This window comes from Lepidochelys olivacea (assembly GCF_965140295.1).
Source record: "Lepidochelys olivacea isolate rLepOli2 genome assembly, chromosome: 8".
In the NCBI taxonomy this organism is placed as follows: Eukaryota; Metazoa; Chordata; order Testudines; family Cheloniidae; genus Lepidochelys; species Lepidochelys olivacea.
The window spans coordinates 91,780,250-91,796,263 of record NC_140418.1 but is presented as its reverse complement, the minus strand read 5'-3'; the positions used below and the strand labels follow the sequence as shown (position 1 = coordinate 91,796,263).

Genomic DNA, 16,014 nt, shown 5'->3' with positions numbered 1-16,014 from the left:
AGGTGCCTTCCCTGGCATCATGGTCAGCCACCATGATGTCCTGCGACCCACAGGGCTCCAGGGTTAAAAATATTTCCTGGCTCTCAGGGAGAATGGATCTACCACTTGCCCATCTCCCATTCTTCTCCTCCCCCTCCTCTTCATCCACTCATATAATCCTCCTTGCTGTTCCTAGACTCTCACACCTGTAAGGTGTCCACATTGCTTGTGGGGGTGCTGGTAGGGTCACCCTCAAGAATCGCATGCAGCTGCTTGTAGAACAAGCATGTGTGGGATTCAGCACCAGAACGACTGTTCGCCTCCCTTGCCTTCTGGTACACTTGGCGAAGTTCTTTTATTTTTACAGGGCACTGCGTTGTGTCCCTTGTGTAGCCCTTCTCCCCCATTCCACAAACGATTTTTGCATAGATATCAGTGTTTCTTCTGCTGAATCGGAGCTCTGCCTGCACAGACTCTTCTCCCCACACAGCGATGAGATCCACTGTCTCTTGTGCAGAACAGGCTGGAGCGCGTTTGGAGTGTGTAGTCTCCATGATCAGCTGTGCTCAAGATGGCACGCTCCTAGTGCTGGTCAAACAGGAAATGGGAAATCAGAAGTTCATGGGGCTTTAGCAGGGATGGGCTGTTTTCTGTATATCTGGCTGCAGTGCAGCAAAGTTGAGAATGATCTCCAAAGCGGTCACAGATGAGCATTGTGGGACACCACTTGGAGGCCAATTAAGTCGAATTACACAACGCTGCATCTGCACTACCTCACAATCGGCCCATGAAAATCAAACTAAGCGCTACACCTCTCGCAGATGTGGATTACAGAAGTAGACATCAGAGGTGACTTAGGCTGACATAAAGGACCTCGCAGTGTAGACACCAACATTAACAGGTCGACTTAAGGCTGCTTCCTTCCATCTAATTCTGTAGTGTAGACCAGTCCTAAGTCAGTTTGGGGAACCAGTGAAAATTATACTGGTATAAGAGCAGTTTTGCTAGTATAAGCTACAACACATTTTGAAAGTTTCCACAAAACAGAATTGTCGTCCTCTGGTCAGCTCTAATCAAATTGTCTTCACTGCTCTTCTGTTCAAACATGGCTTTGGTAGTAAGGGTGCACAAAGCTTGCTGTGTCTGTTTACTAGAGGCAGGCAGGGCAGTAACCACTGCGGGTTCTACAGAATACAAGTCTCCCAATTCTGGAGATCCTTCTCATTCCGCCGCTTTGTTTTTAGAGAATCTGATGGGTTCCCCCATTCCCCTTCTCTCTAGTGTCAGATGTAACTTGGGGGCATGTAATTAAGTCTTTACATAATCTCAGAGGCTTGGCATTTTAAACAAACAACTGTGCATGTTCACACGTACATGCAGACACAAATCTCTACAGAAGGTTTTCTACCCCAAGACTTCTTGTCAGAGGTGCACTGTGCAGGTCTGAGCAAAAGTAATAGGGTAGTCGAAGCATGCAGGCAACCATGTAGTGAGCAGTGCATCAGAGCCTGGAAAAGAGATTGCTAGACCTGATTACCAGACCCAGTTCATGCAGGGAATGGACTGGTATAGGGAGTGAGTGTCCAGTACTTGGGAAGTGTATAAAACAGAGTCAGTCTTGCAATGGGCTGAAATTAACTTGTTTTACCTTAACCTGATTTAGCTTCAGGCCTATTCCTTTTTTTTTTCTCCTGAACCGATTTACTCATCTCTAATTTCAGTCTTTTGCTGATGTTGCAACCCCCCCACCACCACCTTAAAGCTAGTAAATTGTTGATTTGGAAGATTTGATTTTTGTGTGTGTAACCATATACGAATAAAAACAAAGTTAAAGGAACATTCTTTAAAGTCAAACAGTCAAAAGTTAGGAAGTGCCAAATTTATGATGGCCTGTGCAGTCTTAATTCTGCCTCCTTGTGCATCCATCCTGTGCACTGAATGAGCTGGGTCCTGTGAAAAACCAGTATGTGTTTGTGTAATATTAGACACAATGCATGCACATAAGGGGTATTCCAAGCACTAGAGAGAGAGCGAATGTGTGCCACAATATTAAAATAAATGATGCCTGGTTTAACAATTATGAAAGGTGTTGAATGTATGTTTTCTGCTACTATATAATGATTAAAATCTTTGGTCATTTTATCTTATTGGATTAGGATGGATTTTCAAATGGGTAGACATTTGACGGAAGTGGTACATTTAGACATAAATCAGAAGGAAAAACAATTGGAAAAATATTCCTAAAAGGAATTAGCATCCCTCAAACCAGTTTATGAATCAATGATCATGGAAAAATCTGTAGGTCTATCAAGCACGTGATCTTTCATATTTTAAACTTTCCCATCTTTTCAAGCAGTTGCTTATCTTCATTAAAAATCCTCTCCTAAAACAGTCCTATGTCTTGTTTTTTAGCACTGTAAGTGTCTTTCTGTGTATGTAAAGCACCATGTAAATGTATAGTGCTCTATATTACAATAATCTGAGCAAATGTAACTGCTAAATCCTGAACACTTCTGTAAATTGTAAGGATTTTTTTAATATAATGTTCACTGACATGAAGCCTTGAAAATCATATGCATGGACATTGTCTGACTTTTGGTCATAATAGGGTGGACCAGAGGGGTTGTGAAGGAGTCAGCGCTGCTTTTCTATCTGCAGTTTGGCCTGTCCCCTCTTTCACTTGAGAGAGCTGCTTTAGGAAGGCATAAATCAGCTTGCTCCAGAGCCTGGATTTGTTAATCTTCTGAGCATGCTACAGTGCCCATTTTTTCCTCTCTCTGTCTTTCAGGCTGTTAGGGTGGTTATATTCATGGACCGTCCTTTTGTTGTGTGTGTTTGTAACCTATGGGATAGCCCCCCAGCATAAGATTAGTTACTCTTTTGTATATTCAAAATAAATAACACAATGCATTTATTGGGTTTTGTTGGGCCTGCTTTTTCAGGATCCCCTAGATCCAACAAGAACGGCCATTGTGATCAGCTCCCTGGTAGTGGATGGAGTAGCCGAACGCGGGGGTGAACTGTTACCAGGCGACCGCCTGGTTTTTGTAAATGAGAAATATTTGGACAATGCCACTCTAGCAGAGGCGGTAGAAGTGTTGAAATCTGTGCCCCCAGGTACTATTCGCCTTGGCATCTGCAAGCCTTTGGTGGTAAGGACTTTCTTATTTATTCTATGTTTTTTAATTTATTCTATGTTGTCACAACAGTGACACATACGAGTGTAACGTGTACATAAGCCCCAATTCAACAAAGCATGTTGTTTAAGTCCGTCCCTATTCAAGACATCACTGAAGCAAACGTTTAACTCAAAATATGTGCTTAAGCCCCCAATCAGTAGGACATAAGTACATGCTTGAAGTTAAGAACATAAGTACTGTCCTGAATAGGGATACTTTTTGGATTTGGGACCATACAGCAGACTTGACAACGCTGCTTTATTGTTCATTAATTAAGTTTATTTGTGTAGCGCCATATAATAAGACCCGAGGCCATGAAGTGCTTGCAGTATAAACAGACAAAGAAGCCCTGAAAGAGGAATGTAACAAGGTTTTTGAATTCTTTCCTATTTTTTAAAAAAAAAAAAAAAGTATGTACTTGCCTATATCCTTATATAGCTTCTTTCCCCTTTGTCTCTTGTTAGGGCTGTCTATTAATCACAGTTAACTCAAAAAATTAATCGTGATTAATCACAGTTTTAATTGTTCTGGTAAACAATAGAATACCAATTGAAATGTATTAAATATTTTGGATGTTTTTCTACATTTTCAAATATATTGATTTCAGTTATAATGCAGACTACAAAGTGTACAGTGTTCACTTTATATTACTTTTATTACAAATATTTGTACTGTAAAAATGACAAACAAAAGAGAGAGTATTTTTCAATTCACTTCATACAAGTACTGTAATGCAATCTCTTTATTGTGAAAGTGCAACTTACAAACAGATTTTTTGTTACATAACTGCACTCAAAAACAAAACAATGTAAAACTTTAAGCCTACAAGTCCACTCAGTCCTACTTCTTGTTCAGCCAATCACTAAGACAAACAAGTTTGTTTATAACGCTGCCCGTTTCTTATTTACAGTGTCACCTGAAATTGAGAACAGGCATTCACAAGGCACTTTTGTAGCCGGCATTGCAAGGTATTTACATGTCAGATATGCTAAACATCCATATGTCCTTTTGTGCTTCGGCCACCATTCCAGAGGACATGCTTCCATGCTGATGAGGCTCGTTAAAAAAATGTGTTAGTTAAATTTGTGACTGAACTCCTTGGGGGAGAATTGTATGTCTCCTGCTCTGTTTTATCTGCATTCTGCCATATATTTCATGTTATAGCAGTCTCGGATGATGACCCAGCACATGTTGTTAATTTTAAGAACTGTTTCACTGTAGACTTTACAAAACACAAAGAGGGTACCCATGTGAGATTTCTAAAGACAGCTACAACACTTGACCCCAAGGTTTAAAAATCTGAAGTGCCTTCCAAAATCTGAGAGGGACAAGGTGTGGAATACGCTTTCAGAAGTCTTAAAAGAGCAGCACTCCAATGTGGAAACTACAGCACCCGAACCACCACCAAAAAAAAAAATCAACCTTGTGCTGGTGGCATCTGACTCAGATGATGAAAATGAACATGCATCTGTCCACACTGCTTTGGATTGTTATCGAGTAGAACCCATCATCAGCATGGACTCATGTTCTCTGGAATGTGGTCAAAGCATGAAGGGACATATGAATCTTTAGCGCATCTGGTTCATAAATATCTTGCAATGCCAGCTACAACAGTGCCATGCGAACACCTGTTCTCAATTTTGGGTGACATTGTAAACAAGAAGCGCGCAACATTTATCTCCTGCAAATGTAAACAAACTTATTTGTCTGAGCAATTGGCTAAACAAGAAGTAGCACTGAGTGGACTTGTGGACATTAAAGTTTTACATTGTTTTATTCTTAAGTGCAGTTATTTTTTGTACATAATTCTACATTTGTAAGTTCAACTTTCATGATAAAGAGATTGCACTACAGTATTCATATGAGGTGAATTGAAAAATACTAATTTCTTTTGTTATTTACAGTGCAAATATTTGTAATAAAATCAGCACTATACACTTTATATTCTGTGTTGTAATTGAAATCTATATATTTGAAAATGTAGAAAACATCCAAAAATATTTAAATAAATGGTATTCTGTTGTTTAACAGTGTGATTAATTGTGCGATTAATCACAATTTTTTAAATTGTGTAATTAATCAGAATTATTTTTAATTGCTTGACAGCCCTACTTTTATTTTATTTTTTATGTAAACCCATCTTTTTATCTTTTCAATATATAGTAAAACAAATTCTATTCTCCTTCCCCTTCCTCATTCTCTCCTTCTCCATGGTCCTTTCCTCCCTCTCCCCAACAGCCCCACCTTTTTATTTATTTATTTATTTTAAGAATTTGGGGCTTTTTTACCTTCCTGATGGTGTTTTTAATGCTAACGTATGCTTCAACTGCCTTTATAGGGAGAAAGCAAAGAGGAGGAGAACTTTTGCATTGTGGATCCCAGCACTATTAAAGACAACTCTGCATCTCCAGTAAATGATATTAATTCATCAATAATGCTTGAGGCACCACAGGTATTTGGCTGCTGTTTCATTCTAGTTAAAATAGTTTAGAAGGAATTGAGATTCTAAAAGCCCCCTTTCACCTTCCAAAAACAAGTGTCCTTCAGGAGAGGTGTCAATCCAGGGTTCATTCTGTCTGGTGGGAAAACAGGAGTCTGGGATGAGCTGTGTGTTCTGGTAAACAATCCCTCTCTAAAACAAATTCTAAGATTCAAGGCTTTTTGTGAGCTAATGCTGAATGTGTATGTGACACCTTGCCTACAGAGATACTGGGCTACCTTATTTTCTAACCCATTATGTTAAGATGCATTGTCTTATCTTGAATATGAAAGGTGATATGAAGTAAGAATGTTAGATCTCCTGCTAATAGTGATCAATTATTAATTCAAGGGTGGGGGAAAGGTGTGTAAGCAGGGTTTCTTTAGGAAAAGGCTGTTTGTTATCCCATGGTTGGGGTGCTAACCTAGGATCTGCGAGTCCCTGCTTTGCCACAGACTTCAGGGACATGAGGAGCTGGAGTTTGATACCTTCACTTTGATACAGTAGGACCTTACTTCATATTTTGACTTCAGTGGGCTTCTCATGGAGTAACATACTACTTAATAGCAGTAAAGGTATTGACTTCTGGCCCTAGAGTCTCAAATTCTCCTGCAACACTTCTCTAGCTGTCATGGCTTGTAATGAACCTAATGTGTGTAAAATTGTTTCGTTGTTTGTTTGTTTTTTAAAAAACCCCACCAAAACTGGTCGGTCACTCACCAGTGTTAGTTATTGCCTCAGCCCACCAATCTATCTAATCGCTGTTGTGTCAAGTTGGCACACTTCAAAGAAGCAGCTCTAAAAAGGGTAATGGCAGGCACCCTTTACTGGATTAGTATTTCAGCTGGTGAGATGAGTGGATTGATCTGACTCTGGAGGGTGAGATGTTGGCCTTTTAATTAAAGGATTGTGTGGAATAAGCAAGGGATGCCTTCCTGATTAAACTGATGATGATATGCATCGTTGCGTAGTGGGATGGCAGATAAATCCTCAGAATGTTTTGTTAGATTTATTTAGGCTTTTTCCTGCAGCTCTTAAAAAAATACTGTCTAACAATTCCCATTCCCCAGCTTCCGCCCAGACTTGCTTTTTCCTATAGCTCCAGGAATAGTTGAGTTGCTCCCAACTTTCATTTCTTTATTGTTTTAAAAAAGTCATGTCTGTCTTTGTAAAAATGGTAAATCAGGGCAAGTTTCAAAGTTCCAGTTTAGCTGCTTCTGCTAAAATGTAAAAGCTAACAGATACTCATTTAAAAAACAGAACAGTGGTTGTAATATTAAAATGTGCCTGACGTAAAACACAACTGTAAGAGAGCTTGCAGGAAACACGATGTCAAATCTATACTCTGTAATGTTTTATGCAGGGTTTTAGAGATGAAACGCTCTTTCAAGAAGAACTTGTTGATGAACCACTTCTGGATTTGGGGATGCCGTTTCTGCTACCTCAGAATGAAACAGACCATAAGGAGTCCTGGGAAATGCATGAATTCCTTAAGGCTAAAATAGAGGAAATTGGTGAAGAGCGGGAAATGTTAGTGGATGAAGAGTATGATGTGGACCCGGATTATTTTACATATGCCTCATCACATGTAAAGGACACAACTCCACCTGCTGGGAAGAACCTCGTTTCGATTGGAGAATGGGTGAAGCAACTTGAGCCAACTAAAACACCAGATTTAAGATCCCTTATTAGCACAAATGCTAAGCAGTCCCCACATTACCTGTATGATGATGAAGAAATGGTAAGAAATGTTACCCTGGGTTTCAATCCTGCGTCAGGATCAGCTAGTATGGCTCCCTTGTAACTCTACAGAGTCTCAGTGAAGTGGGTAGGAGACCAGCTAGCAGATACTGATGCAGGATTTGGACTTGTTTTCTATCACGATTTTTTTACTCTTGTTTTTTATGGTTAGGTGGATTTTGACATAATTTAGACAAGATCTCTCAGTACATCAAGTAGATACCAATGGACATTATTCTCTTGCACTTAACACATTCTTAAAATCTCAAATTTAAAATGTATTTTCTTGCTGAATATTGATCACCATTTGGCAAATAATTTGCTATGTTGTTAACGCTGCAGAACTAACGATGGCTCCCTTTGGTGACCCTTCGATCTGCGTCTTTGATATAACTTGGCAGGTGTGTCTTCCGTCATCTCTTATTGGAGCACAGGAGATTCAAAGCTCTCCTTGCCATCTTCTAACTTCTGTCTCTTGTTTTTCTGCAGTGCTGCGGCACGTCCGTGAAACTGACTGTCATCCTGATCTCTTATCGCACCAGCGCAGAATGTCTTGAGGGCTGCCTGTGCTGCATTGTTAGCTCAAGCTATAGCTCGAGTGTTGCCCCAAAACCCAGCTGCTGTTCAAGCACACACATCTCTAGCTCGAGTTCATTGGTGCTTTAAATTCAAGCTAGCTAGCCAGCCTGTTGGGGGCATGGGTTGAGGCTCGAGTGCTGCTGATGCTGGAGCTAGTAGAGCAGCGGGGACTCAACTACTGTGTGCTGCTAATCCAAGCCCTCTGTGCGGCTCAATTATTTTGCAGCGGGACTGCTGTTACTTAAGCTACTCTAGCTCGAGAGACAATAACTGAGTGGCTAACTTGAGCTAATGTGGCAATGAAGACAAGCCTTAGAGATCGGGATGTTTGTCAGTTCCACTGAGGGCAGCTGCTTTGTAAGATACCGAGTGGAGCAGTACAACAGGAAATGATGAGGGGGAAAGAGATTGTGACAGACAGATAATACTGGGTCTGGGAGGGAGGGAGACCGCATAGGGCACAATATGTGAATGAAAATTTTGCATCCTCTAATACTCTGAGAATTTCTTCCCCTCTGAGTTTGCTTTCTGTTCCTGCATCCCCCTGAAAAGAAAGGGATGAAACCAGTTTTCCGTGCACCTAGTTTGCCAATGCAAGTCAATTTTATCCTCAGTTTCCAGATGAAGAAATTGAGGTAGAAATATTAAGTGACTTATTTAGGGCCACAGAGGTTTTAGCAGGGAATAGAACGTTTGGTCTTTCATCTCTTGTAGGCCTGTGCTCTCTATGTAAAGTTGCCAAAATGCAACTGTGGTTATTCCGCATAAGTGTCAGGTGAAAACCCCCTTGCTTCCTCTCTGGGTTGCAAAACAGGTACATAGTATGAAGTTCATTTTGTATTTTAATCACACCTGACATTGTTCACACTCACCACTGATATTGCCTAAATGAGCAATTAAGTTCATAATTATCCAAAAAAATGTTAAGTAGTTATGAAAAATGTGAATGCTGTAAAATCAATGTTTATGTCAAATACTACTCTATGGGGCAAGGCCAATGCTGTCTAATTTTTAACTTCTCTTTTCTCTCCCATGAAGTATGAAGCCACAATGGAGAACAACTGCCAAACAGCCATATTTGATGATATTGAAATGACTGAGTCCATAGCAAAAAGCAAACTGGATTTAGGTTTGTAAAAGGCTTTTTTTTATGCATTGATCTCATTTACAAAATTAACTTTCATTTTGCAATACAGTTTTGTTCATATCTTTCAAACGAGGTAGTATCCACAGTATGAATCATACTCTCTCAAGATGATGGTCTGGCTTTGATGCCTTCCTTTAAAAGGATCCCCTCAACTTCAAAATCCCATGTGTTTCTCTGAAAATATTTACCTACTTATTGTTATAAGTAAGTAATAAGTAAGTAATCCTTAGTGACTGTAGCTGAAAGAGACCAGAGAAAATAATGCTACTGTTTCTCAGTTGTTGTTTTTAGCATGTCTGCTATGTGCATTTGACTCTTGTGTTGTCAGTTTCCCCTATATAGTTAGGACTCCATTGGAACTACTTACACTCCATAAGTGTTTGCAGGATTGGGCCCTAAATCACTTTCCATTGTTGGTTGTGAAGGACCTTCACCACTACCTCAGAAATGAAGCAACTTTTACTGCAAGTAAATCTGCATTCAGGTTTTTTTTTAATTTTTTGTTAACCTATATTTGGCAATATTGTAGTCAATAAGAGCCATTAACAATTTTATGATGGGGTGCTGTCCATCATATTTGTGCAATCTCACACTCTCAATGTTTGGACAGAAAGAGTAGACATTTCTCTCAGTTTGAGCCCCAAACGTTAAAGCTGGCTGGTGTCATAGATCCAAGATGTTCCCTGGAGAATGGGGGGAGGGATAGCTCAGTGGTTTGAGCATTGGCCTGCTAAACCCAGGGTTGTGAGTTCAATCCTTGAGGGGGCCATTTAGGGATCTAGGGCAAAAATTGGGGATTGGTCCTGATTTGAGCAGGGGGTTGGACTAGATGATCTCCTGAGGTCCCTTCCAACCCTGATATTCTATAATTCTATGAATGGTCTCTGAAAGAGGACATCATCCACCTGATCTCCAGTCATTGGGGCGTGCTAACAGTGGACCTGTGTGTAACACAAAAAATGCAAAGTTCACCAGTTCTGCAGCAGGTACCCCGCTCAGAAAGCTGCAGCTCATGATGTGTTCACTACCCTGCCTAGTCTACATGATCCCTTTAGTTTCTCTTATCTTCTGAATGTGGTCCTAGATGGGCATCCACTGGTCCTCAGAGTTCTGGAGAATCCTCAAATGTTCTGGTCTGCAAACCTTACCTTGTCCCAGGGGAGCAACTTTGGGAGGAACTGGTTGAGAATTTGGAAGTGGAAGGCAGCTTAGGTGAAAGTGATCATGAAATGGTAGCGTTCCTATTTCTAAGGAATGGTAGGAGGGAAAACAGCACAATAAAGATAAAAAGAAAAGGAGTACTTGTGGCACCTTAGAGACTAACCAATTTATTAGAGCATAAGCTTTCGTGAGCTACAGCTCACTTCCTCAGATGCATATCGTGGAAACTGCAGCAGGCTTTATATATACACAGAGAATATGAACCAATACCTCCTCCCACCCCACTGTCCTGCTGGTAATAGCTTATCTAAAGTGATCATCAGGTGGGCCATTTCCAGCACAAATCCAGGTTTTCTCACCCTCCACCCCCCCCACACAAATTCACTCTCCTGCTGGTGATAGCCCATCCAAAGTGACAACTCTTTACACAATGTATGTGAGAAAACCTGGATTTGTGCAGGAAATAGCCCAACTTGATTGTCATGCACATTGTGTAAAGAGTTGTCACTTTGGATGGGCTATCACCAGCAGGAGAGTGAATTTGTGTGGGGGGGTGGAGGGTGAGAAAACCTGGATTTGTGCTGGAAATGGCCCACCTGATGATCACTTTAGATAAGCTATTACCAGCAGGACAGTGGGGTGGGAGGAGGTATTGTTTCATATTCTCTGTGTATATATAAAGCCTGCTGCAGTTTCCACGATATGCATCTGAGGAAGTGAGCTGTAGCTCACGAAAGCTTATGCTCTAATAAATTGGTTAGTCTCTAAGGTGCCACAAGTACTCCTTTTCTTTTTGCGAATACAGACTAACACGGCTGTTACTCTGAAACCTGACAATAAAGATAATGGATTTTAAGAAGGCAGACTTTAGCTAACTCAGGGAGTTGGTAGGTAAGATCTCCTGGCAAGCAAGTCTAAGGGGAAAAACAGTTCGATAGTTGGTAGTTTTTCGAAGAGACATTATTAAGGGTACAAGAGCATAGGAAAGATAGGAAATATGGCCAGAGTCCACCCTTGCTTAACCAGGAGACCTTCAGTGATCTGAAACTCAAAAAGAGTCCTACAAAAAGTGGAAACTAGGTCAAATTACAAAGGATGAATATAAACAAATAACACAGTATGTCAGGACAAAATTAGAAAGGCCAAGGCACAAAATAAGATTAAACTAGCTAGAAACATAAAGGGTAACAAGAAAATATTCTACAAATATATTAGAAGCAAGAGGAAGACCAAGGACAACATAGGCCGATTACTCAATGAGAGGGGGGAGACAATAACAGAAAATGTGGAAATGGCAGGAGTGCTAAATGACCTTCTCCTGTGCGCCCCCCCCCCCCCAAAAAAAAAAAAAAAAAAAAGGTTAGTAGCGATTCAGTGTCTAACATAGGGAATGCCAGTGAAAATGAGGTAGGATCAGAGGCTAAAACAGGGAAAGAACAAGTTAAAAATTACTTAGAGGAGTTAGATGTCTTCAAGTCACCAGGACCTGATGAAATACAGCCTAGAGTACTCAAGGAACTGACTGAGGAGATATCTGAGCCATTAGCGATTTATCTCTGAAAAGTCATAGAAGACGGGAGAGATTCCAGAGGACTGGAAAAGGGCAAACATAGTGCCCATCAGGAAAAAAAGGGAAATAAGGACAACCTGGACAATTACAGACCAGTCAGCTTAGCTTCAGTACCTAGAAAAATAATGGAGCAATTAATTAAGCAATCAATTTGCAAACACCTAGAAGATCATGAGGTGATAAGTAACAGTCAGCATGGATTTGTCAAGAAAAAATCGTGTCAAAGCAACCTGATAGCTTTCTCTGACAGGGTAAAAGCCCTGTGGATAGGGGGAAGTGATAGATGTGGTATATCTTGACTTTAGTAAGGCTTCGGATACTGTCTCACATGACCTTCTCATAAACAAACTAGGGAAATACAACCTAGATGGAGCTACTATAAGGTGGGTGCATAAATGGAAAACCATTGGAAAACCATTCCCAGAGAGTAGTTATCAGTTCACAGTCAAGCTGGAATGGCGTATTGAGTGGGGTCCCACAGGGATGAGTTCTGCATCTGATTCTGTTCAATATCTTCATCAATGATTTAGCTAGTGGCATAGAGCCCTAGTTCTCAAACAGTGGGTTGGGACTCCAAACTGGGTCGCAACCTCATTTGAATGGGGTTGCCAGGGCCAGAATTAGACTTGCCGGGACCTGGGGCTCAAGCTCCATCCCCATCTGGGGCAGTGGGGCTTGGGCTCTGCCCCCACTCCCCTTCCCTGGGGTGGCGAGGCATGGACAGAGGCCCTTCCCCCCTCATGGTCAAAAAGTAACTGTTGTTGGAAGGGGGTTGTGGTGTAATGACGTTTGAGAACCCCTGGCATAGAGAGTACACTTCTAAAGTTTGCAAATGACACCAAACTGGCAGGGGTTGCAAATGCTTTGGAGGATAGGATTAAAATTCAAAATGATCTGGGCAAACTGGGGAAATGATCTGAAATAAATAAGATGAATTTCAATCAGGACAAATGCAAAGTACTCCATTTAGGAAGGAACAATCAGTTACGCACGTACAAAATGGGAAATGACTGTCTAGGAAGGAGTACTGGGGTCAGACTGGATCACAAACTAAATATGAGTGAACAGTACACTGTTGCCAAAAAAAAAAAAATCAACATCATTTTGAGATGTATTAGCAGGAGTGTTGTAAACAAAATGCAAGAAGAAATTCTTCTGCTCTACTCCGCGCTGATTAGGCCTCAGCTGGAGTATTGTGGCCAGTTCTGGATGCCACATTTCAGGAAAGATGTGGACAAATTTGGAGAGAGTCCAGAGTAAAGCAACAAAAATGATTAAAGGTCTAGAAAACATGACCTATAAGGGAAGATTGAAAAAATTGGATTTGTTTAGTCTGAAGAAGAGACGACATGATAACAGTTTTCAAGTACATGAAAAGTTATTACAAGGAGGAGGGAGAAAAACTGTTCTCCTTAACCAATGAGGATAGGACAAGAAGCAATGGGCTTAAATTGTAGCAAGGGCGGTTTAGGTCGGACATTAGGAAAAGCTTCCTAACTGTCAGGGTGGTTAAATATTGGAATAAATTTCCCAGGGAGGTTGTGGAATCTCCATCGTTGGAGATTTTTAAGAGCAGGTTAGATAAACACCTGTCAAGGATGGTCTAGATAATACTTAGTCCCGCCATGAGTGCAGGGGACTGGACTAGAATACCTTGAGAGGTCTCTTCCAGTCCTATGATTCCCTAAATGGGTGGAGTTTCCAAATAAGGATCCAGTTGGTACTCTTTGTAGATAATGAATGAACAGAAGAGTAAATTATAACATTGTGATGGACACCACTGGCAGGGCTTAATGTTTTACAGGCAGTTTCCATTAAGCCACCATGTCAGGACAAGGGATAGCCACAGATCATGAAAAATGAGAGGTAGTGAACACCCTGAAAAGCTCAAGGTGCTCCCTAAAAAAATAATTTAAATAGCATTTTCTTAATAATTTAATCTTTGGGACTGAGCTGGTGACATTTAATTATTTTCACCACTATTCCATGATTTGTGTTGTCTCTGTAAGGCCAAAATCATGATTTTCCTTAAAATTGATGGTAAAATACTGCTCTGTCTTCTATCAGTGTAAGTAATTTATTGGTCAGTCTGGGAAAACACTCAGTGGCTGGGTGAAGGAGATTGATTTTTGTTTTGTTTTGTTATGCCACCCCCCTTTCCAGCAGAGAGAACTGTGTGGACAGACTCTCTTGCTCTTACACAGAGCCTATGAAATGAAAAATGAATGACATCTCCCTTGATTTCAGTGGGATTCCAGGCAGGCACAGGCATCTGTCTGCATGGTTCTCTTTGCAGGATGGAGGCCTGTATTTCTAAGCTCACTTCTCAATGTATCCTATTGCAAGGAGCAGCTCTCATTTCAGTCCTCTAGCATTCTCTGTTGTCTCTGAAAATTATTTACACCAGAAATATAGAATTGCTGAACTGAGGTTATATTATTTATGCAGCAGGAGTGAGTCCCCAGCAGCATTTTAAGTTTCCTGCATGAATGGTTGTTCTGTGTCCCTTGTTGAGTCTTAGTTAAAGAATATTTAGATAAGTTAATGTATTCAAGTCAGCAGGCCTGATGAAATTAATTCTAGGGTACTTAAGGAAGTATCTGAAGCAATCTTGCAACAGTTAGCAATTATCTTTGAGAACTCCAGGAGGATGGGTGTGGTCCCACAGGTTTGAAGAAGGGCAAAGATAGTATTGGTATTTAAAAGTGGAACAAAGAGGACCCATGGTGTTGACCAGTCAGCCTAACTTTGGTACCTGGAGAAATATTGGAACAAATTATTTAATCATCAATTTGTGTGCAGCTAGAGGATAATAGGATTATAAGGAATAGCCATTGTGAATTTGTCAAGAACAAATCATGCCAAACCAACCTAATTTCCTCCTTTGACCAGGTTACTGGCCTTGTGGATATGTGGGAAGCTGTAGATGTGCTATATCTCGATTTTAATAGGGCTTTTGACACATTTTCACATGACCTTCTCATAAACAAACTAGGGAAAGGTACTCCAGATTAAATTGCTGTAGGTGGTGCACAACTGATGGAAAGACCGTTCTCAGAGTAGTTATTAATGATTGGCTATCAAACTGGAAGGGCATATTTAGTGGGGTCAGACAGTGCTGGGTCTGATATTAATTCAGAATTTTCATTAGTGACTTGGATAATGAGGGAGAGATTATTCTTATCAAGCTTGCAGATGATGCTAAACCAGGAGTGTTTGCAAGCACTTTTGAGGACAGAATTAGAATTCAAAACTATAGAGAATTGTTCTGAAATTAACAAGATGATATTCAATAAAGGCAAATGCAAAGTACTTCACTTAAGAAGGAAAAATCAAATGCACATCTACAAAATGGAGAATAAGTGGCTAGGCAGTAGTATTGCTGCACAGGATCTGAGGGTTCTAGTAGATCACAATTTGAATATGAGCCAACTATGTGATGCAGTTTTGACAAAGGATAATATCATCCACAGGAGTGTCATGTAAAACACAGGGTAATTGTCCCACTCCACTCGTCACTGGGGAGGCCTCAGCTGGAATTCTGGGTCCAATTTTGGGTGCAATACTTTTGGAAAGATGTGGATTAATTGGAGAGAGTCAAGAGGAGAGTTAAAAAACAAAAACAGTAAAAGGTTTACAAAACCTGACCTGTGAGGAAAGGTTAAAAAAAAAACTAGGCATGTTTAACCTTGAGAAAAGAAGATTGCAGTGGGACCTGACAATAGCTTTCAAATATGCTAAGGGCTATTATAAAGAGAACAGTGATCAATTGTTCTCTATGGCCACTGAAGGTAGGATAAGAAGTAACAGGCTTAATCTGCATCAAGGGAGGTTAGGTTAGATTATTAGGAAAAACTTTTGAACTATAAAGGGTAATTAAACTCTGAAAGAGGCTTCCAAGGGAGGTTGTGGAACTCCGATCATTGGAGGTTTTTAAGAACAGGTTAGAAAAGCACATGTCAGGGATGTTGTAGGTTTACTTAGTCCTGCCTAAATGCTGGGAGGCTGGATTTGATGCAGGGCTGGCCTTACCATGAGGTGAACTGAGGCGGCCGCCTCAGATGCCAGACTGTGGGGGGAGGGGGAGCTACTAGGACCCAGAGTGTAGAAAATTGTGTCTGCTGCTGGTGCATATGTATTCTCTCTGCTCTAGATGCACAGCGATGGTGGAGTGCTGTGC

The 16,014-nt window shown here is 40.7% G+C and overlaps 1 protein-coding gene across 2 annotated transcripts in view; it reads left to right on the top strand.

The window, feature by feature from the left end:
• PATJ (PATJ crumbs cell polarity complex component) overlaps positions 1-16,014 on the top strand; it is a 228,617-nt gene that overhangs the window by 80,342 nt on the left and 132,261 nt on the right. For both annotated transcript variants that reach the window (XM_084636472.1, XM_084636473.1), the window contains 4 exons: positions 2,922-3,131; positions 5,497-5,610; positions 7,001-7,378; positions 8,995-9,085. In XM_084636472.1, the coding sequence (XP_084492598.1) occupies positions 2,922-3,131; positions 5,497-5,610; positions 7,001-7,378; positions 8,995-9,085 (793 nt within the window). The remainder of the gene's footprint in view (positions 1-2,921; positions 3,132-5,496; positions 5,611-7,000; positions 7,379-8,994; positions 9,086-16,014) is intronic.